Here is a 23,720-nt window from a genome sequence, read left to right as displayed (position 1 = left end):
GATATAGGATGAAGATAAGGAGCTTCATATTTGGGTATGACAATTAATTTGATTGCAACCACAATTAAAATTTAGGAGGAGGAGGCAGCCCAGGTGGCTCAGCAGTTTAGCGCCGCCTTCGGCCCAGGGCATAATCCTAGGGACCCGGAATCGAGTCCCATGTCGGGCTCCTTGCATGGAGCCTGCTTCTCCCTCTGTCTGTCTGTCGCTCTGTCTCTCATGAATAAATAAAATCTTTAAAAATAAATAAATAAAATTTAGGAGGAGGTTTTATCTTAGATGTTTTTGAGTCAGAGTCTCAAAAGTGATCAGCTTAACTGTGAAGTTACTTGATAAATCCAGATATTACTATAATTTCAGTGATTCTAAGACCTTTTTCTCCCACATTTAGCCCTTTTAAATTTAGGTTGTATTTAAAAACTATTGGCTTCTTAGAATCTATGAAATATAGTAATTAGGATATCAATTCTGCTGCTGTAACATAGAAATCCAAACTACTAGGGACTTAATGAAAGAGAGGTTTCTTTCTATCCTGTGTAAAAGTCCTGAAGGCAATCCAGGGCTAGACCTTCTTATTGTGTTACTCATCCTTAACATCTAATTTGTGTCTTGTGGTTCAGTATGACTGCTTCAGCTCTCATCATCATGTCTGTATTCTAGCCTACAGGCTGGAACAGGGAGACTATTCCCTTGCTTTTAAGGCTAGTCCTGAAAGTTGCATCCATCATTTCCACTCCCATTAATCACAGTGGTCACATCCAGCTGCAAAGGAATTTAGGAAACGTAGTCTGTTTTTACTGGGGACCATATGCTTTGGTGAAAATTCTTTTGCTAAAAAAGAAAGGAAGAAATGGTAGACTGCTAGCAGTCTCTTCCACAGTGGTCAGCCATTACTTTCTGCCCAGTATTTATGATTAAACTCTATATTAAAAAGTCACCTGGTAATAATGATTGGGAGAAGTAGAAGGTATAAGAACTGAACCTGAAATAGATTTGTAGGCATCTGGAAAATATTCTGTAGAATGATCAGAACTCTGTTTACCTTTCTTTTCTTCACTGTGAGTTGAAGAGAAATTCTATAGGAGAGCTTTTTTTTTTTTTTTTTCCAGCAGAACGTTTATGCTTTTCTTCAGTGATGGATTCAGGAACCATGAGAAGACAGCTGTTTCCTCTTTTTTATTGTTATGTAAAACACTTTTTGCAAAACACATTCTTTAGGAGTAATTCTTTACACTTAGTACTCAGTGTGCTTAGTTATTTTGATAAATAATTTTGATTTAGTTTAGAAATTAAGATTTTAACCTTTAGTGCTGTACTAGTATGAGTGATTCTGTAGTGCATTGTAAGGAAAAGAGAAGGAGCAAGATAAAAGGTTAAATAAAGAGAAATATAATAGGATGATTTTGAGGAAAGGGAGAGTGTATATTTCCTTTACGTTACTCCTAATGTATGTATAGAGATGTTAATAGATATTTATATTAAGAGTACTGTAGGATGACGTAGGCATGACATCCAGCCCAGAGTTAGGTGGTTCTGACATTTTTATGGTTAGTAAGGTGGTTGCTCTCGCCACTAAGAAATTGTAATCCCTTCAGGATTGTAATTGAAATAGGACTTTATCTTAAAATGTAGGTATACAGAGCATGATGTTTCTTCATTCTTCCCAAAAAACTTAAAAGTTTTCATTGATGGGATGCCCAGGTGGCTCAGTTGGTTGGGCATCTCTGGCTCTTGGTTTCAGCTCAGGTCATGATCTCAGGGTCCTGGGATCGAGCCTGCTTTGTGCTCCATGCTCAGTGGGGAGTCTGCTTGAAGATTTTCTCCCTCTTCCTCTGCCCTTCCTCCTGTGAACACACTGTCAAAGATAAATAATTTTATTTTTATTTGATTTATTTATTTTTTATAAAGTTATTTATTTATTTGAGAGAGAGCATGCACACAAGCAGTGGGAGGAGCAGAGGGAGAGGGAGAAGCAGGCTCCCCACTGAGCAAGGAGTCCGAAGTGGGGCTTGATCCCATTATCCTGGGATCACAACCTGAGCCGAAGGCAGATGCTTAACCAACTGAGCTACCCAGGCGCCCCAAATAAATTTTTTCTTAAGTTTTCATTGACTATAAGATGCCATTTATCGTAATTTCTTAGATGTCAAAATGTGGGGAAAAAATGATAATGATTTTAAGAATCCTTCAGTAGAGACATGTTCTGATTTTAAAGATGTTTATTTACAGAATATTTATTAGAGAGCTTGTGAGTGGGCATGAATGGGGGAGGGGCAGAGGGAGTACATCAGTGTGTTTTAGAGTGATCTGACTCTTCATTATAAAAATGTAGGTTTTAATCTTTCCATGCCATGAATATTGAATTAGTAACTAGGCAACCTGGTGTTAAAATAGCTGCTAAGACTGGGGATCACCTTGACCTTTCCAATTCCTCATATTGCTTTTCTCTTTGTGGTGGTGCTCTTTAGCTTGTTGGTTAAAGCTGGGTAACAATAGCTGTAAGATTGGATAAATGGACCATTCTTTAAATCAGTGACGTCAGTATTGCAGTCTAGGACACATACATCTGAAGGAAAAGTTTCACACAGTCATACTTGGCTCACTACATGGGATTCATTCTTTTTTTTTTTTTTTTTAAATTTATTTTTTTTATTTTTTTTTTTATTTATGATAGTCACAGAGAGAGGGAGAGAAAGAGAGACAGGCAGAGGGAGAAGCAGGCTCCATGCACCGGGAGCCCGACGCGGGACTCGATCCCGGATCTCCAGGATCGCGCCCTGGGCCAAAGGCAGGCGCCAAACCGCTGCGCCACCCAGGGATCCCTTTTTTTTTTTTTTTTAAAGATTTTATTTATTTATTCATGATAGTTACACAGAGAGAGACAGAGAGGCAGAGACACAGGCAGAGGGAGAAGCAGGCTCCATGCAGGGAGCCCGACGTGGGATTCGATCCTGGGTCTCCAGGATCGTGCCCCAGGCCAAAGGCAGGCGCCAAACCGCTGCGCCACCCAGGGATCCCTACATGGGATTCATTCTGAAATAGCTTCTTTCTTTCCTTTTTTATTTTTAATTTTTAAATTTTTTATTAAAGAGAGCATACATGCAGTGGGGAGGGGCAGAGAGAGAGAGGGTAAGAGAGAATCCCAAGGAGGCTCTACATCCAGCATGGAGCTTGACACAGGGCTTGATCTTGCAACTCTGACATCATGACCTGAGCCAGAATCAAGTCACTTAACTGACTGAGATACCCAGGTGTCCCCTCCTCTTTCATTATAGAAATAAATATGCTCCTCTTTACACTATTTTGAACTTTAAAAAGAAAACCATTTATGTTGGAAACCATCAGAGATGAGAAACTTAGAAAATTGACTCTTATTGTTACTTTGAGCTAGTCACTATTTCTCTTTTTAGGTTCTTTCTTAGTTGGGGTGCTAGTTCTGTTTTTGGTCTGAGTGAGTGAATCTATTGCTAGTAGAAGAAAAAAAATACACGTATCACTACGAATGAAACCGGTATCTTTCATCTTTTTGTAGGTCATCATCGAATTTGATATATTTAAAGTGGATACAAAACTGTTTCAGCAATGCAGACAATTAAGTGCGTTGTTGTGGGCGATGGTGCCGTTGGTAAAACATGTCTCCTGATATCCTACACAACAAACAAATTTCCATCTGAGTATGTACCGACTGTAAGTATAAAGGCTTCCATCTGTTAGTGAAATATATTGTTTGAATATCTTGAAAACTGTGTGTACTGAAATTTCTTTGTTGTTTGCCTTTGTGTCCTGTTTTTAAAGATCTTCTCATGGGTAAATTATATACACTTTAAAATTAATGGCTGAAAAATCAGTGAAGAGTCAGAAGGGGTGACACAAGGGTATGCAAGAAGTGCTGGGAGACAAAACTCCAATAGACAAGATTCTAAAGAGTGGTGGTCTCAGTTTGGAGAAGTATGCTCTATGTCTTGGAATGAGGTGACTTTTTTTTTTTTTTTTGTAACTTGGCCAATGAGTAATCAGAGCTTGGAGGTCTGGGATGCTTTTTGGGACCTTGTAACTTCAGAGAAAGTAGTGTCTGTCTTCATTTATTCTCCTTAGGGGATAGAAGAGAATCTCATGGAGCCGATGTCTTAGCAGTAATGGAGCTCCAAATTGGTTTTTAAGGCAGAGACCTGTTTTTGTTATGAGAACACTAACAGAAGCCTCTGGGGATCCTCTCACACAAACGCTTTTTATCAGCTCCTTAGAAGAGTAGAGGGAAAATGGAAATAATAAAGATGATGAAGAGGGAGAGGAGAATTATTTAGAGTAACACTCACTTGTGAAAGAATGTACTTGGGGATCTGTTTGTCCCAGGTTGGGTGACCCATCCCAGTGGTATAATTATGTTAAACACAGACGTTCCTTCAGTAATGAGGGCCGAGCTAAGGGTTGGCCTGGCTTGGCAATGACCACCTCTGTTAAGTGAGTTATTTTAGGGGTTATGAAGAACATCTATATAATTAAAATGGGGTTAGTGTTGTTTAGAAGTAAAAAGGAAGAAAATGGATACTTTAGGTTAATCTTGAGAGACATGAACATTGATAAGAGGATGAGTATAGGTTAAGGGTTTGGTGGTTATGTTTAATTAGAATTGACAATCTGTAATATCTCAAAGTAGGTAAAGTGATTGAGGTAGGCCAAGGCTGTAGGAACAAGGAAGGTTAGATTTCTTGGAGGGGGAGAATTTGAAGATATAATTCAATATAAAGTCATATTTTTGGGTTGGCCCATTTGGGGACAAGGTAAGTGAAAGAAGTTCTGAGATTGAGAGGGACTTTTAGGGGACTTTCAGAGATTCGTGAATCTTGTTTCACCATGAGGGCAGCTATTGGAATTTTGGCATTTCAGTTTCCATTAAAGTTATTGTCTTGTAAACCTGATTTCTAAGCCTGTGTTATGACTTTGGTCACAAGGTGTTCTATTTAAGACGGGTTGGTAGATATTTCATATATGTGTTTGTATGTGGGTCTCTGGAGGAGGGTTAGATGTGACTTAAAATAATGTGTGGTTGAGAGCTTAACCACATTCATTATAATTTTCCTTGTTCTTGGTAGCAAGAATTGACTTTCCTTTAACTACCACCTGCCCCATGCCCTTGCTTCCACTCTTGTTTACATTTAAACAATTCATTAAAGCCTGAACCAGAAGGTTAGAGTTAGATAAAACAGGGCTGATCTGAAAATATAACATCCTTCTAGTTGGGAGATTGCTTTTCATTTGTCAATTCAGAGGAATCTAGGAATTAGTGTTGGGTCTTTTCCATTTAACACCATTTCTTCCCATTTTCACAAATAATTTAGCACAACCAATATTAGTATATACTGAGTTTGTCATGAGTTTTACAGTGTTCAAAAATAAAAGCATCTAGTCACAGAAGATCTCTTAGGTCATGTGGTTTCTATCCAGTAACGTAAGTTTTATTCATGAAATCTCAAATAACCTGCCAGCCTTTTCTTGGACACTTTTCTTGACCTTGAAGGAACCTTTATTTCTCTCTAATGGGCTTGTTTTGCAATAAGGCACTTCTTGTCTTGAACCCTGAAAGGAAAAAGATTATCATGGATCTAGGATATTTAACTATTTAACTCTAGGTTAAAATGAAATGATCTGTGAAGAATTAATTTCTTGGAAATCAGATTGAACATTAAGGTAAACTATAAACTTACTGTCTCAAAGCTTTAAACTTGAACAGGATCATTTTGTATAGCTAGGGGATTTTGCTTCTGTGACACCTCTGGCTTTACTGTGGGTAGAGTAGACATCCCAGAATATGTCCCCTGTCACTTTTTCCAAGAATCATTTAGTTCATGTCAGGGGTTAGTTGGGAAGGTTGGTTATATAAGAACCACATGGACTAAGATAGGATTAAGTCTTAGGAAAGGAATATTGCCTTTACTTAAGATTTGCCCTATCTCATTTTGATCATCCCCTTGCATACTAACAGTATTGTATTTTTGTGTTTTTAGGTTTTTGACAACTATGCAGTCACGGTTATGATTGGTGGAGAGCCATATACCCTTGGACTTTTTGATACTGCAGGTGAAAACTTGATGTCTTTTATTTTTAGTCTATAACTATTAACAGTTGCGGGTTGTCTTTTTTTGTGGACATTTTGGGAAGCTAGCATATTAGCAAACTACTTGGCCTTTTGTTAATAATTGGCAGGATTGAATAGTGTGATGGTTGATGTTTGACTCAAGAGGCAGTCCCAGTCCTGGCATTGCAATAGGAGTTTGGAGTTCCTTGGGTGGATGGTGTGGAAGGAGATAAAGTAGGGCAAGAACAAAGTACATTAGGCAAGCTGTATTATCAGTCTTTGAAATTTGAAGGTTTACTTAGGATTTATGGCTGTATAATATATGCACAGATAGCTTCTTATACAGAGAGCTTGTTATTCTATACTACACTTGAAAATACTTTGGATGTGAACCAATATTTAGCTCACATTGTTGAACATTTGTGGTCAACTTTTGAAATTTAGGGAATAAATTGCTTTCTTCATTAAGTGTACCCAATTCCTCAGTGTTATTTCCTCTTTGTTTTAACAGTGACTATACATCTTAATATCTGACTTCTCTCTTTGCAGTCTCTGTAATTATCAGCTTAATTAGCCAAAGGAAAATTTCAGAAAGATAATGTTTGGTATTTAGGAATTCTAAGTGTTTCACTTTTTATGAGTTAGCCTCTCCTTGTCTGCTTTCTGACATATAGCTCTTAGGGAGTATCTTACACTGCTCACTTTGGAGGGACTGTCTAGATTTAGTTGGGAGGGTAAAATGGAGAGATAGTAGTAAGCAGTTCAGTTTAGAGACCAGTGGCTTCCTGAAGGTGGTTTAGACCTTTAGAATATTTATGAATCAAAAATTACAAGAGTAATGGTATACTGGAGGAAACTTGAAAATAGAAAAAATAAAATGATGACTTCATCTCATGATAGATAGGTGAGGGATTTTTCTGTGTTTTTTTGTGTGCCCTTGGAGGCAATCTATGCGCAGAAAAAAGATAATTTATTGTCTCTCGGGGTTAAAAATTAATTTAAAATTTTAGTTTTGAATTTCAAATCAGTAATCAGTTTAATTTTACTGACTGTATGGCCATGTAATTTCCACCATAATCAAGATCTGTCCCCTAAAACATTGCGTTGAACTCTTGAAGAGCCCCTTCTCGATTTGGCCTCAGGCAGTCCCAGATGTGCTTTCTGTCACTGTGCTTTTTTTGCTTTTTTGGAATTTCATATAAATGAAATTCTGGAATATGGAGTCTTTTGTGCTTGATTTCTTTCACTTAGCATCATGTTTTTGAGATTCATCTATTTGTATGTATCAATACTTTTTTAAAAAATTGCTGAGTACTAGTCCATACTGTGAATATAGCACAATTTGATTATCCATCTACAAGTTGATGGATATTTGGGTTCCAGTTTTAAGCTATGTGAATATGTGAATAGTGGTGCTGTGCACATTTGTATTCAAGTTTTTGTATGGACATATTTTATTTCTCTTTAGTACGTAGTTTTGGAGTGGGTAAACCTTTAAATTTGTTGTATAACAATACATTTTTTAATTAAAATAGTCACTTTTTAAAAAAAGATTATTTATTCATGAGAGACACAGGCAGAGAGAGAAACAGGCTCCCTGCGAGGAGCCTGATATGAGACTGGATCCCTGACCCTGGGATCATGCCCTGAGCCAAAGGCAGGCGCTCAACCACTGAGCCACCCAGGTGTCCCTAAAATAGTCACTTTTAATGAATCATTTTCAAGGTGGCCAAGTGTCCTTTGATTAATATTGGTTTATTAACTTATATTGACAAGACTTTAGTCCCAGTCAGCCTCATTTACAACTGTGTTAAATTTTTTCCAGCACTTTAAATTGTGTTTTTATTTATTTTTTTTATAAAAGTAGTTCTTTCTTTCTTTTTTTTTTTTTAATATTTTATTTACTTATTCATGAGAGACACAGAGACAGAAGCAAGGCTCCATGAAAGGAGCCTGATACAGGACTTGATCCTGGGACTCCGGGATCACGCCCTGAGACAAAGGTGGACACTCAACCGCTGAGCCACCCAGGTGTCCCTAAATTGCATTTTTAAATTTAATATATTCAGTTTTCTGTTTTAATCAATTCAGTTTGCTTGGTCTGACAGTGAACATTCCCATACTTTTACACACATAGCCTCAGTAAGCCTGATAGCTTATTATTTCCTGTATTTATGTTTTAATTTATCATAAACAGTGTTATTTATAACCTTTATAAAATTCTTAACATTTTTCAACAAAAAAATCTCAAGGTTAAGATCAGTTACTCAGTTACACATTTTAAATTGGAATCAGAACAAACTTGTCATGTTCCTTAATATAGCAGATTATTTTGAATATTATAGGCACTGGGTGTTAGAAAGGATAGATTGTTCCTAAATGTAATTGAAAATTAACAGTAATAGTATTTGATTTTTTTCATCTTTATATTAGATTCTGAATCTTTCTGGGGATTAAAAACATTCACTAAGGAAATGATTTTACCAACCCAGGCAATTTGGGGGGTTTCCATCTTCGCTTTTGAGGTCACTCTAAGCCAGAGATACTTTTTTTTTGACAGGCATTGGAGAATTGGGGCAGTAGGCATCCACGTGAGTTTCTATCTTTGATACACTTAAGAGGAGACTTGTATACTTCTGCAGAGGCCTTAATCTCAGAGCCCTTGTCCTTAGTTCAAGTCATGCCATTAACTTAGTTTTCTTTCTGCTAAAGCTTTCATCCCCACTGAGATGGCCTCAGACTGTTCGATTGTGTTTAATCTGCTTTTTGTTATTTTGTTCTGAATTTTTTTTATAGCTTTTCCTATCTCACCTGTGGCTAAAACTCATTCTCTCTTTCTCTTTCTCTCTCTCTTTTTTTTTTTTTTTAGTGTGAAATAAAAACTGACAAGGGAGAACTATACTTTTCATACTTCTAAACAAAGCTGATGGCTGATGTATAAGGAGTTTGGGAGGTGCTGGCTGCAACTCTTACAGTTATATTTAATACCATTTAAGATCAGAGATGGGGGGACATCTGGCTGACTCAGTCGGTAGAGCATACAACTTTTGATCTCAGGGTCATGAGTTCAAGCCTAGGTTGGGGGTAGAGCCTACTTAAAAGGGAAAAAAAAAGAACATGGAGCTCTGTCTTGTGAGGTTTTTATTTATCTCTGTGATCATAACGGTATATTCTTGTTCATGAGTTCCCTCCATAGTTATTTTCTTCTTTCTTTTTCCTTCACATGTTGTTCTATTGTGTATTTTGTTCTATATTTAGCTTTTTTTACTTAATGTGTTTATCATACTCTTTCCCATGTTGCATAATCACCCCACTGTCCGTTCCTTTCTGTGTGAGACTTTTAAATGTTACTCTTTATTACAAAGATGCAGGTTTTACTTATTATAGGGGAAAATAATAAAAATATAGATAAAAGAAAATGAAAAAGCATCTGTATTCAGAGACTGCCACATTTTAGTGTATGTCCTAAACAGAGCTCCTCCTATACATTTACTGTATTTATCCTTAGGGAAAGGGGCTGTTACTATCCACCCCCCCCAATCCCTTTAGCATCTTTTTTCTCTTAAATAATGTGGTGATGTCTATCAAGGTTGTACTTATATGTCAGTCTTCATGGTGACATAGTAGTTTGTTGTATGGCAGATCACACCATGGTTTAGTTTCTTCTGTTAAAATTTGGGGTCTGTTTGTGGTATTTTATATTAAGACCTTTTCTCTGGTCAAACGTTTTTATATTTTGACATACATTCTTTTTTGTTACTACCTTTTTTTTTTTTTTTTCCCCAAGTAGGCTCCACACCCAGCATAGAGCCCAATGTGTGATTTGAACTCAGAACCCTGAGATCAAGACCTGAACTGAGGTCAAGAGTCAGACCTTTAACCAACTGAGCCACCCAGGCACTCCCCTTTTTGTCACTTTTTATCCTGATTGAATTTCAGACTTTTCAGAATTTCAGAATAGTTGCCAGTACAAAGAACTCCTTAACCAGATTTACCACTTTTTAACGTGACTTTCTCTCGCTCTGTGTGCATGTTGTTTTTGTTTCTAAACCTTTTAGGAGTAAGTTGTACACATCCTGCCCTTTTGCTTTTAATGCTTCAGTGTATGTATTTTTTAAGAGCAAGGATATTATCTAACGGTATACTTACTAAATGCAGGAAATTTTAACATTATATACAGCATTTAAAATTTTAATCTACAGTCAGTACATAATTCTCTCATAGCAAATGTTTTTTCTGGTACATGTTCTGATTTAGTATCCTATATTACATGTAGTGGTTACTCTCTTTAGTTTAGTATCCTTTAAGGATACTAAATAAGAATATCCTTACTAAATAAGAAGAATATCTTAAGAATATCTTACTAAATAAGAAGAAATAAATAAGGAACCTCAGCCCCTCACAGCCATCGGCATTTTTTAAGGAAACATGCCAGTTATTTTATATAATGTTTCTCAGTTTGAGTTTGTCCATTTCCTTACAAGCGGATTCAGAATATGCATTTTTTTTTAAAGATTTTATTTTATTTATTCATGATAGTCACACAGAGAGAGAGAGGCAGAGACACAGGCAGAGGGAGAAGCAGGCTTGGGAGCCCGATGTGGGATTCGATCCCGGGTCTCCAGGATCGTGCCCCGGGCCTGATGTGGGATTCGATCCCGGATCTCCAGGATCGTGCAGGGAGCCTGATGTGGGATTCGATCCCGGGTTTCCAGGATCGTGCCTCGGGCCAAAGGCAGGCGCCAGACCTCTGCGCCACCCAGGGATCCCCAGAATATGCATTTTTGGTTTGAATACTGGATTAGTAATGTTATGTCCATCTTACGGTATCACTCTTTGGTAAAATAATTTTGATCATTTGGTTATGGTATTCAGTTTTTCTACTGTATGTTTAGAATTTTTATTTTTAAAATTTTATTTATTTATTTTTAAAAAGATTTTATTTATTTACTCATGAGAGATATAGAGAGGCAGAAACATAGGCAGAGGGATAAGCAGGCTCCCTGCAGGAAGCCCTTTGGGGGACTTGATCCCAGGACATGGGGGATCATGACTTGAGCCAAAGGCTGATACTCAACCACTGAGTCACCCACATGTCCCTGTTTAGAGTTTTTATAATTAATAATTTGTGAGAAGATAACTTTAGAACTGTGTGAATACTCTGGTCTCATTAAATGGTCTCTCTCTAGATTTAATAACCACTGACAGGGGTGGTCACATAGGAAGCAGGATCACTAAGTGCCATTAAATTTTGAACAATTGGTTATAGAACATAATGATTAGGTTTGAATCTCTAGTGGTAAATTGTTGTGAAATGTTTAATTTGCTTTCTTCTGGTGTTTATAGTGCCTGCTGGAATTCTCTAAAAATGTGGCTTTTAGCAATATATTCTTATTTTTTATACCATGAGATTCTTTCAGACTTTCATTTGGACCAGAGTCCTCAGTTCAAGCTGACCTTGTTCCTCTTGAATTTCAGTTTTAAATAGATTCTAAGCAAGTGAAAGGTCAGCAACCCATGAGATATATCCCTGATTTTTGGCAAATGTTGGAAGTTAAGCAGTGAGCTGGCGTGCTGTTAGAGTAGGTGTAATATAAGACCTGTCGTCAAAATCTGACTTACATGTAGAGTGAGATTTTCTTGATCATGTTGTGTACCTTAAAGGATGCTAAGTGATGACGTTGCCTCTATTGAGTAATAGCTATTTGTGATATACATAGAGGATACATTTTAGCTGGATAAATTGTGCTTGGATAGTGAAGAATCTTGCTCATCTTAAGGAACCATTCTTTTTCTTTTTCCTTAACTTCATTCTTTTTCCTTAAATGTAGCACTTGAAGCAGAAGTAGAGGTAAGGTAGCATACTTTCTGTTGATTGAACAATTTCATTTCTGATTTTATTTTTCCTTGGGAGAGGAAAAGAAAGGTATATATAGCTTTGAGGGCTAGTTTATCACAAATAAATGGACTGACCAATACTTCTGTTGACCTAGTATTCTAAAAGAATGGCTATGTTTGTTTTCTGTTTCCATCTGAGTAGAAAGTTCCTTGTATGTAACACGTTGGACACTCATTTAGATGCTCTTAGTGGTGCTCAGGAATATAGAGTTGGATCTGTTTTTAATGTGCACTTACACAGATTGATTGCAGTGGCTGAATGATTAAAAATAAAGCCTTTTCTAGTCTAGGCCAGGATTAATTTTTTTGAAATATATTCATTTCAAAAAAGGCTGAAGAACTGATCCAAAATAAGAGACTAAAAAAAAGACATGACAACTAAATGCTATACATGATCCTGTACTGAAAGCAGAAAACACTGGACTTGGTTCAGCTGACAAAGCTGGAATTAGAGATGTTGGAATCAAATTCTACATCAAAGTTAAATTTCTGAAAGTTTATAATTGTTACACAAGAATGCCTCCGTTCTCAGGAAATACATACTTACATTCTTAGGAAATACAAGACTAAATGGCTATGCTGTATATAACTTACTCTCAAACAGTTCAGGGAAAAACAATTCATGTGCGTATTATATTGAAAGAGAATAATAGAGCAAATAGGGCAAAATGCTAATTGGTAAATCTGGTTAAAGGGTATATGGAAGCTCCTGGTACAATTCTCTCAACTCTTCTGTAGGTTTGAAAATTATTTCCAGATAAAAACTTTTTAAAAATATCTATATACATTTCCATAATCATGAGAGGAGGAGAGGAGATGCCAGGACAGGGTTTAACATTTCATTTTCAAAAATGAGCTATAGTAATCCTGTGAATAGTTAAGGGCAGCCCTGGTGGCCCAGTGGTTTAGCGCCCGCCTTCAGCCGGGGGTGTGATCCTGGAGACCCGGGTCGAGTCCCACGTTGGGCTTCCTGCATGGAAGCTTGCTTCTCCCTCTGCATGTCTCTCTCTCTCTCTCTCTCTCTCTCTGTCTCTCTCATGAATAAATAAATAAAATCTTTAAAAAAAATAAAGGAATAGTTAAGTACTTAATGCCACTGGACTGTACACTTAAAAATGGTTAATGATAAATTCTATATTATATATATTTTACCACAATAAAATATTTTTAAAGAGGCAAAAAAAGAGAGTTAAATAAAGAGAGTTAAATACTTGGTAGGCTAGTGAATTTTTTTTCCCCAGCATTGAAAGAGAATACAAGAAGTTAGGGTCACTATCAGAACATGACAATTAAAGATATTACTTGTTATTGCCACTTGAATAAGCAATACATTGTGAATGGTGTAAATAAATAAAGGTATCTATCTTTAGGACAATACAGAGATTAAAATAAAGGTTAAATGAAAAGGGAAAGAGGAGGTTATAAAAAAATAAAATCATCATCAGCTCCTCTAGTACTGATTGCATGCTTACTCTAACAGTATGCTAGGGTCACAGTCAAAGACTTTAAAGATAAGCACTTAGAAGTGTAACTTTCACTTCTTAAATTGTGTAATTACAGACATGAAAGAGATTTATTTATTTATTTATTTATTTATTTATTTATTTATTTTTAATTTTTATTTATTTATGATAGTCACAGAGAGAGAGAGAGGCAGAGACACAGGCAGAGGGAGAAGCAGGCTCCATGCACCGGGAGCCCGACGTGGGATTCGATCCCGGGTCTCCAGGATCGCGCCCTAGGCCAAAGGCAGGCGCCAAACCGCTGCGCCACCTAGGGATCCCTGAAAGAGATTTAAAAAGAAATGACTCGACTTAAAGAAAACAAAATCAGCCAAACTCCTTAATTCTCTCAATCTAAATAGCTGGAGCTCTGACACTGGCTGGAGCTCTGACACATTTGACAATATACAAAAGTTCCTATAAAACAAACAAACAAAAAAAATAAGATGGTAGGGTGCCTGGGTGGCTCAGTTGGTTAAGCATCTGTCTTCAGCTCAGGTCATGATCTCAGAGTCCTTTTATTATTTCTTTTTCTTTTCTTTTCTTTTCTTTTCTTTTCTTTTCTTTTCTTTTCTTTTCTTTCTTTCTTTTTCTTTCTTTTTTTTTTTTTTAAGATTTTATTTATTCATGAGAGAGGCCTCAGAGACACAGGCAGAGAGAGAAGCAGGTTCCATGGAGGGAGCCTAATGTAGGACTCAATCCAGGACTCCAGGATCACGCCCTGGGTGTGAGGGCAGATGCTCAACCGCTGAGCCACCCAGGCATCCCCCTTTTATTATTTCTTAACCAGATCTGAGTAGGATTGATTTAACTATTTCTGTAGCAACAGCTTATTTTTATTACATTATTGTTGTGTTGCTGATGGACGCAAAGATTGAAAACTACACAAATTGGTAATAAACAACTAATGTATAATGATTCATTGCTATTTTCAGGGATTGAAATATTAAATAGAACTAGCTGAGTAAGAATGTTCATTGAGTACTATTATATTACAAAAGCCATACATTTTATTAGATCAGTTAAGTTGCTTTCTCAGTAATGGTCATTGTGCTCTTAGCCATATGCTTAGTCTGTTGACTGACTCATGGTTTTGATGCTGTGAGGACACCAAGATTCAGTTTCTGACTTCTCCAATTTTTTCCCCCCAGGGCAAGAGGATTATGACAGATTACGACCGCTGAGTTATCCACAAACAGATGTATTTCTAGTCTGTTTTTCAGTGGTCTCTCCATCCTCATTTGAAAATGTGAAGGAAAAGGTGAGTTGGTCAGATACCCTTGCCCTGAAAAAGGTGGTCATAGAACTTCTACTGAGTTGTGAAAAGCCTTAGAGTCTTGTGAATTAATGCAGGTGTATTTTTAAAATACTTTTTCTCTAGTGGGTGCCTGAGATAACTCACCACTGTCCAAAGACTCCTTTCTTGCTTGTTGGGACCCAAATTGATCTCCGAGATGACCCCTCTACTATCGAGAAACTTGCCAAGAACAAACAGAAGCCTATCACTCCAGAGACTGCTGAAAAGCTGGCCCGTGACCTGAAGGCGGTCAAGTATGTGGAGTGTTCTGCACTCACACAGGTGAGGACTGTGTAACCCCATGTTTATTTCCAGTTGGGTAGTTTCTTAAGAGTATTAGGATTCGGGGGTTATTTTTAACAGTGGTCTGCAGTGCTCAAGAAAGCTGCCTAGGAAGACTTAGGACCAGCTTCATGGTATATATTCTTTTCCTAAAAGTTTTTTGTTTATGGAGAAAATTATTAGTCTGAATAAAACTCTTAGTTGGTGAGCTCCCGTAATGTACTGACTCATTTGTCGTGGTCAGGGATTGTGTTAAAAAAAATTTATGGGAAAGTTCTAGATTAGCACTAATTTACAAGAAAGTATGTGGATGATCCCCCCCCCCCCCGACACTTAAATTTTTAGCTAAATGTATCTGATCTTTTCTTGTCAATTTTGACTGCTAATGCTACAGTTTCTGGGGTAATTCAGCTGACATAGGGAATTAGTTGTAATTGAGACTTTGATGTCAGAGAAAGCTGCTTTGGCTATTTCTTAAGCATGCTTTATAAAAGGATGTCAGTTCCTGTGTGTTTAGAGACATTCCTTCATCATATGATCCTTTCTATCCTTTTGTCCCTTTCTGAATAATTTAATTGGAGCTCCTCTAGTTTAATGGGAAACATCAGATTCTGAGGATAGGGGGCAGTGTTAGAATATTTAGAGGGACCTGTAACTGACCTGTGGTTTCATCTTTTCCACCCTCATGGTTTTACTGACCAATTTTCCCCTTGGAGTACTGTTTTGGGGACAAAGGAAAAAATGGAAATAGCACAGAACTATTTTATTCTATTGGTACTGGTGCTTTTGAGGTTTGAACATTGAGCAAATATGTCTAATTAAAATAGGGCAGGGCTGAAGAGGTTTCTTAAAATTACATTAAATCCACTTTGATTTATCGTGCTTACTTTTTTTTTAGGTAATAGGCTCTTTTTATTAAGTTTTTTAAAAAACATGTATACTGATTGATTATATGTATACTAAGGCAAATAGCATATATAATTACCTATTATGCATGTACTAGGTGTTTAGTATGTATGGCCTAGACATAATTTAATAATCTCCAATTCAGTGCTAGGTTGGATATTTGAAGATAAAATTTTTATGCTTAGCTGGATATTCCACAGGATTACTTCCAGGTCTAAAGTCATTCTCCCAAACCCAACTTTCCTTGGCAGTTCAGTTCTATTGTAAAAGATTTTTTAAAGTTCAGAAGATTTATATCCATAGCACTGAGATTTAGAAAAAAAAAAAAAAGCCCAATGTTTCTGTTTTGATACAGAAAACTGTGAGAGGGGTGTTTGTGTGTGTGCATGTGTGTGTTGGGGAAGGATGTATGTGAAACGTGTGTCAGATTATAACTATATGCATCCGTTGCATACCCTTGTTCTCTAAATATGGGTTGCTTTTGGGGGAAATGGAGGCAAATAGACCATGTGAACCCAGTTCTAGGTCACTGGTGAAGTTTATTTAAAGAACTGGATGCTTCCATTTAAGATTTTCTTACAGTATGAACAGGTTTATACAGTAAGTCACTTTGCAGACAGTAGGAAATTGAACAGATTTAGCAACTTTATTTATTTATTTATTTATTTATTTATTTATTTATTTATTTATTTATTTATTTATTTATTTATTTTAAGCCAGATTTTGGCATTTGGAGAAGTCAGAAGATAGAAAATGGGGTGTTTGGTTGTATTTATTTGGGAGATAGAATTTTTAGGACTTCAGATTATCTTGTTGGTTCCTCTAAAACTGGATTCTTCATATGATCAGATAGTGTGGGTAAAGCAAAGATTAGTTTTCTTTTGTAGAGCAGTAGCTATCTTTGTCAATAAGCAAGAAAGGGACTTGCTTTTTATGAAGGGGTGCCCTAGTTTCACATGGTTGTCCTTTTTTTTTCTTCCACCTTATAAAAGGAATTTCCCTTTCCACCCTCCTCTTTTCCTTTTATTTTTATTTTTATTTTTTTTATTTTTTATTTTTATTTATGATAGTCACAGAGAGAGAGAGAGAGAGAGAGAGAGAGAGAGGCAGAGACACAGGCAGAGGGAGAAGCAGGCTCCATGCACCGGGAGCCCGATGTGGGATTCGATCCCGGGTCTCCAGGATCGCGCCCTGGGCCAAAGGCAGGCGCCAAACCGCTGCGCCACCCAGGGATCCCCTTCTTTTCCTTTTATATTTGACTACCAGAGTTTGCTCTGAGATGTGTAGAAAGAATTCCATAGGAACTTTTGTTTAGCATTTTTACTTTGTAAAAGACATAGAAGAAAACTTTTTAACCTCTTTGCTTCTGTTAAGTACTTAATGTTATTTCTCATTTATTTTGTACCTCATGGGATATATAGGTGCCAGTCCTCTGGGATGCCTAGGGTGGGCGTGGGAATACCTGGGATTGTCTGGGGCTGGTACTTGTTACTGGAGTGGTATTCTGGGACTTTTGGGAAATTTTTACCAAACTGATCAAATTGACTTAAAGAACACACGAAACCTCTTTGGGTGGTAAACCTGTGGCTTCAGATTTAGGTGAGTTTAAATGAGTCTATAGACCTGGGCCCAAGGTACCAGTGCTACTGAGTCACACTGTCACGTTGGAGTTCTGCCTGAGGTGTAAGTGTGTTTCTGCATCTTAATCCCTGTAGATTCGAGAATATTCTTTGTTTTCACTCCATGCTTTATGCTCTGATATCCATGCGGACATCTTAAAGCATTGGACTGCTTGCTAAAACTCATTCTAGGACCCCATTCTTTGTTTTCTTATGACTTGGGTGGTGGTTACTTGCTCTAATAACATTACTGAATAACTGAAGTGTATGCTGTTTCTAGAGTCTGTTCCTTAAACTTCTCTTAGGTGGTACTGTTGAACAATTAACACTCTTTGTAAATATCTGCACCATTTTGTTCTGGGAAACGGATTTACTCTAAATCTTGATTAATCCCATCCAGTTATGTCATTGAATCTAGAAACATGTGGCATGCCTGTTAGTCTGCTATTTGTGTCCTTCAGTTATTCAGGGGCTGAATTCACAGAAGCCTGAAATTGTAATTGAATTAGTTCCAGAATGTGTGTGCCATTCTTCTCACTGGAAATACTGGGGAGTTCTACAAGGCTTACTTGATTTATCTTTCGCTTACATATCTATTTTTTCCTCCTGGCATTTTCATTAAAATGTTTTTATAGCACTTTCATAAAAATTGCTTTCTTGCTCAGTTAACCTTTTTTATGTAAGAAGTTTCTGTTCAATTATCTACTGTCCTGATAATGGGCTTAAGATCTCGCTTTCTGGCAGTTATTTTTCTGAAGGCACATTGCTTCTGTGAATTCAGCCCATTTAATCCGGACTGCTATTGTATCTGCTAGTCTTTCTAATCCTCTAACCTGGCTGCTATTCTCTCTCCTCCCCTCTGTCTTGTAGAGAGGTCTGAAGAATGTGTTTGATGAGGCTATCCTAGCTGCCCTCGAGCCTCCGGAAACTCAACCCAAAAGGAAGTGCTGTATATTCTAAACTGTTTTCTCCTTCCCCTCTTTGCTGCTGCTTCCTGTCCCACTACTGTAGAAAGAGCATTTAAAAACAAAGGAATAAAACCGTCCTGTTTGAAAGCCTCTGCGTCTTTTTACTCACCACCTAAGAGCAACCTCTGTATTAGTTTTTGATCAAGAATGCAATATCTTATAGAATATTTTTTGTGATCAGTAGTCAAGTTGGACTTGTTTAACTTTCTGCTTCTTGAGTTGCCTGATGCTTAGAGCTTTTGGTTTGGATTACTATTTTAAAAGGGAACTTGGTGTGGCATTAAGAATGTTCTCTTGGAAAAAATAAGAGTTCTAACACTTCTTAGCTCTAGATGGAGAAGGTAACACAAACATCATTTTACTCTTATGATCAATTGTAATTGTAATTGCATGACAAACTTTATGGAAAAAGGGTGACCTGCTAGTAGAGTGTAATGGGGAAGGGAGGATTCTTCTCTGGTTTTCCTTTGTGCAGTGAAACTTTGTGTTGCTATTGCTTTGGCTGTCTGTGCTTTAGTGGAGTATTTGTCAGTCTGGGGTGGGAAAGGTATCAATGTATCTGCTACTGCTTTATGAAATCATTTGTTACACTATCTTTTAAGAATAGCATCCATTTTAACAGTTGACTTAAGGTTTGTTAATGTTGAGATGTAAAGCTGCCACCTTTATATTTTCCTGCTTCTGATTTTATTGTTCTGAGGGAAACATAAAATTGTGGTTACCTTCAAATTTTGAAATTAAAAATATACAATTGTTTGTATAAATGCCTGATGAAGCTTTATTCTTGTTGCACTGACTGGTTCTAGTTTTACATATGTATCAGGTGCCCACATTTTGCTTCCTTGAGCCCCCTGGCTCTGTCTGATTGGTGGGATGCAGGGAGTTCAGAGTGAAGGTCTTTGATGCAGCTGCGGTAGCCGCTCTCTCCATCCTTGCCTGCGCCTTCCATGTAACAAGGATGCTGCTGCCCACTGCCGGCCCTCTTGGTCCTGTTCCATACTCCGCTGTTTCATTGGAATGCAGAGCTGCTTCACTTGTTTTTATGTAAAATGTTTCAGCAGCATATTATACAACTCATATTGAATGAGCAAATGACACATGTGGCTTGTTTGCTTCTTGTGACATACATTGGTCTGCAAAAAGCTTTCTCAAAGGACCACTGTCTCATTCATGAATATCCAGTCCTCTGCTCCTGAATTGCTGGATCCTTCCAGTTGTCCTGCCTGGACAAAACTTAATGAAATGGGATGATTGTGTTGAGATTCAGAGTTGTTTTTAACGTTTTGTTCTTTGCCGACTCTTGGGGGTTTGAATGTTTTAATTTGATACTGAAAATCAGACTGCCCATTTTTTTCTCTCTACCCCTTTTCAGAAAGGCCTAAAGAATGTATTTGACGAAGCAATATTGGCTGCCCTGGAGCCTCCAGAACCGAAGAAGAGCCGCAGGTGTGTGCTGCTATGAACATCTCTCCAGAGCCCTTTCTGCACAACTGGTGTCAGCATCGTACTAAAAGCAATGTTAAATCAAACTAAAGATTAAAGATTAAAATTCGTTTTTGCAATAATGACAAATGCCCTGCACCTACCCACATGCACTCGTGTGAGACAAGGCCCATATAGGTATGGTCCCCTTACCCCTCTCAGTACTAGTTAATTTGAGTAATTGTGTATCGTCAGAAAAGTGATTAGTACTAGTTTTTGTTCTGTCGTTTCAAAAAAAAATTTTTTTTTTGTTTAAAAGCAAGGCATGCTTGTGATGACTCTGTAACAGACTAATTTGGGTTGTTGAAGCTGCTCCCGGGCTCCATCCACTCTGGAGAATGATCTGGGACATTTAGTTTTTGTTTTTGTTTTTGTTTTTTTTTTGTTTTTTTTTGCGGGGGTGGGGTGGGGTGGTGGTGCGGGGAGTGTGTGTGGGGTTTGTTTTTATTTAGTCATGTTTTTTAAATTCATTAACCATTGGACAGCCCTTAAGGGGAGGAGGACGGATTGATTCCACATTCCACTTCCTAGATCTAGTTTAGAAAACTTGTTCCCCACCTGGTGCTCTTAGGAAGGAGTATAGTAAATGCCTCATTTAATAACATACTCCTTTTTGAAAGTTGCCTTTTCTCTCCACCCTTGAGTAGGTCCAGTATTTGATGAAACTCATGAAAGTGGGTGGAACCTGTCTTGCCCCTCCTCTTTTCTAGGATGCACTATATATGTGACTGTGACTTTCAAGGAAATTTGTTTGCCATTTACTGAATTTTTTTTGAAGTTAATTTCTAACTTCTTTCACTGATAAATGAAGAAAAGTATTGCACCTTTTGAAATACACCAAATGGATTGAGTACGTAATTAAAAAACATTTTTTTCCCTGTCAGTCATTGTCTTATATGCTTAGCATAGATGTCCAGCTTAATAGTGTATGATAACAGTGTTCCTAGAACACAACTGAAGACCTGGTGAATCGAAGAAATGTGAGAGGTGGCGCTAGGAGACAGATGTCTAGGGGAATGATGCACATCCTCTTTTAAGTTGGGAGGATGGAGACCTGCTTCATGAAGAAGCTGGGGGTGGGGGTGGGGGTGGGGAGAACATTTAACAACATGGGGACCAGTCAGGGGAATCCCCTTATTTCTGTTTTGCATGAGGAACCCTAGAGTAGCTAGTTAAGGCTCTCTAGTTTAATAAAATCATGGAGTCTTATGAAGACTCTTCATAAGTGTTAATAGGGATATTATCCACTTATTTTGGTCGCAGTTTCCAATTTTTAAAAATATTTAGGTAATCTTCTCCCCCTTCCCCAAATCCTAATTCTTGTAGATTCATTAGTGTTGAACCAATGCTTTCTCATGTCTCAATTCTTTGTATATGCATTCTTTTCAGATGTATTAAACAAACAAAAAACCCTTCACAAGCCAGCCTGGGGGTTGTTCTTTTCCCTCCGCCTGTTTTTAGATACTTAGGAGTGGGAACTTGACTCTTAGTAACCTCAATTTCTAACAAATTTTGGGATAAGATCTTAAACTTTTTTTTTTTTTTTTTTTTTTTTAATGTACTGATTTCCTTTCTGGCCTCAGTTTGAGGTGATGGTTTTCCCTCTGTATGTTCAGGTTTGTGTCTTCTCCCCTAAGTTTGGCGGGAATACCAGCACACCTCTCTCATCCATTGGTTAGTTGGAGAGCAGCCAGTTTTCTGTATCAGTGCTTTTCAGATTTTGTTACTAACTGGAGTACAGCTTGAGCAATGGGTATTTAAAAGTTTTCCATGTATTTCTGTAACACATCCTAGTTGGAGAACCATTAGTCCTAGGTTGTTACTCAGATGTTTCCATCAGATTCCAGATTCTGTGTTGTGAATCTGAATATGGGATACATTTTCTTTAGGTGACAGGAATGATTCATCTACCTTCAGGGCATTATACTGATCTGTAGGAGAGTCTTAGAAAACTAAGAGCTTTGGTGTAACATAACCTCATTTTGGTGGTTTTCTTTTTTTCTAAAGATTTTATTTATGAGAGAGAGAAAGAGAGAAGGCAAAGACACAGGCAGAGGGAGAAGCAGGCTCCATGCAGGGAGCCCGACATGGGACTTGGTCCCAGGTCTCCAGGATCAGGCCCTGGGCTGAAGGTGGTGCTAAACCACTGAACCACCCAGGCTGCCATCACTTTGGTGGTTTTCTAGGTGGAACCATATTTGGCTTGATTCCATGGTGTGCTGGAGCTAACTAGGTAGCTTGGTTGGGAAGGGTTGAGAAAGAGGCAGATTTAAGTTTTACTGATTTTAACCAGTGTTTCTTACTTATTCTTTGTTGACCGTGCTAGGGAGAGGTATAGGGTTGTGCTCTGAGATCCTAGAGAGCAGGGACCATATATCCCTGGTTCTTAGTACAGTGGCACATAGGTCCATCCTGATTATTGCTCTATCCCTGGCCTAGATTATTAGTGTTTGACACATGAGAGATGGCTCTAAAAATAGTCATTAGATGGTACATGATTTTAAGAATGAATGAAATAAAGCAGGTCACATGATTGGGTCAATGAAATCATACATCAGAACAACAACAAAGAGAAGGGGACTGATTGAAGCTAACATCATTTTCTAATTAAATATTTTCTTATAAAGATCTTACCTATTTATCTGATAATTTATAGAACATGAGCCAGGGGAGGGGCAGAAGGAGAGAGAGAGATTCTCAAACGGACTCCATGCTGAGCATGGAGCCCAACATGGGGCTCAATTTCCTGACACTGAGATCATGACTTGAGCTGAAATCAAAAGTCAGATGCTTAACCAACTGAGCCACCCAGGCACCCCTAATTAAATATTTTTAATTTGACTTTCACATAATCAGAAGCACATGGGTGACAAATGGATGAAGCTGATACTGTGGTTTTTTTTTTTTTTTTTAATACTGTTTTCTATTTGACTTAAACTTGTTTGTCATCTTGGCTTAGTGAACTGATACTGCTCAGGGAGTGTGATCTAGAGGTTGGAAAAGTGTTCTTTAAAAACAACCCTTAGGGATCCCTGGGTGGCGCAGCAGTTTGGCGCCTGCCTTTGGCCCAGGGCGCGATCCTGGAGACCCGGGATTGAATCCCACATCGGGCTCCCGGTGCATGGAGCCTGCTTCTCCCTCTGCCTGTGTCTCTGCCTCTCTCTCTCTGTGACTATCATAAATAAATAAAAAAACTTAAAAAAAATTAAAAAAAAAATAAAAACAACCCTTAGCAGACTTAGCTTGTGGCAAAACGTACAACATTTAGGCTAATATGACACTAATACATCTCTGGTTTTCTAAAATATCTGTTTTATTGAAGCTTTTAGAAATAGGTTCTGTAGTTTGTTAAAGTTGTACCCTTAGGGCTGGATTTTATGCCAATAGGGGAGCATATTCCAAGGGGATGGGAGGATGATGGTATGAAAACACCAATTGTAGTATTTCCTTCATTCTGAGTTATATATATCCTCAATCTTCACATTGTCAGAATATCTCTTAAAATTTGTAGTTAATTTAGTAGTATTTTTACTATTTTTTTGTTTTTGTTTTTTGTTTGTTTTGAAAAGCTGTCATTAACCCCCGTGGTGTCTTCTAATTGCTGTCTTCATAGAATGGATAAAAATAATGGTATTTTTTTCCTTCATTGTTAGTTTTGTAATATTTTCTTTTTTTCTCCTCCCATTTTGA

At 37.6% G+C, this 23,720-nt stretch overlaps 1 protein-coding gene across 6 annotated transcripts in view; it reads left to right on the top strand.

Moving 5' to 3' along the window:
• CDC42 (cell division cycle 42) overlaps positions 1-21,450 on the top strand; it is a 47,280-nt gene extending 25,830 nt beyond the window's left edge. For 4 of the 6 annotated variants that reach the window (XM_072827920.1, XM_072827922.1, XM_072827924.1 and 1 more), the window contains 5 exons: positions 3,533-3,687; positions 6,006-6,078; positions 14,628-14,737; positions 14,858-15,055; positions 19,921-21,450. In XM_072827920.1, the coding sequence (XP_072684021.1) occupies positions 3,583-3,687; positions 6,006-6,078; positions 14,628-14,737; positions 14,858-15,055; positions 19,921-20,010 (576 nt within the window). In that variant the 5' untranslated portion in view covers positions 3,533-3,582 and the 3' untranslated portion in view covers positions 20,011-21,450. Of the gene's footprint in view, positions 1-3,532; positions 3,688-6,005; positions 6,079-14,627; positions 14,738-14,857; positions 15,056-18,450; positions 18,636-19,920 lie in introns of those variants that run through there. The other 2 variants (XM_072827921.1, XM_072827926.1) reach the window with 1 other exon arrangement.
• Positions 21,451-23,720: the final 2,270 nt, after the last annotated feature.

The sequence above is a fragment of the Canis lupus genome, chromosome 5 (genome assembly GCF_048164855.1).
Source record: "Canis lupus baileyi chromosome 5, mCanLup2.hap1, whole genome shotgun sequence".
Classification (NCBI taxonomy): domain Eukaryota; kingdom Metazoa; phylum Chordata; class Mammalia; order Carnivora; family Canidae; genus Canis; species Canis lupus.
Note: the sequence above shows the minus strand (reverse complement) of the source record. Positions and strands in the feature narration are given on the sequence as shown.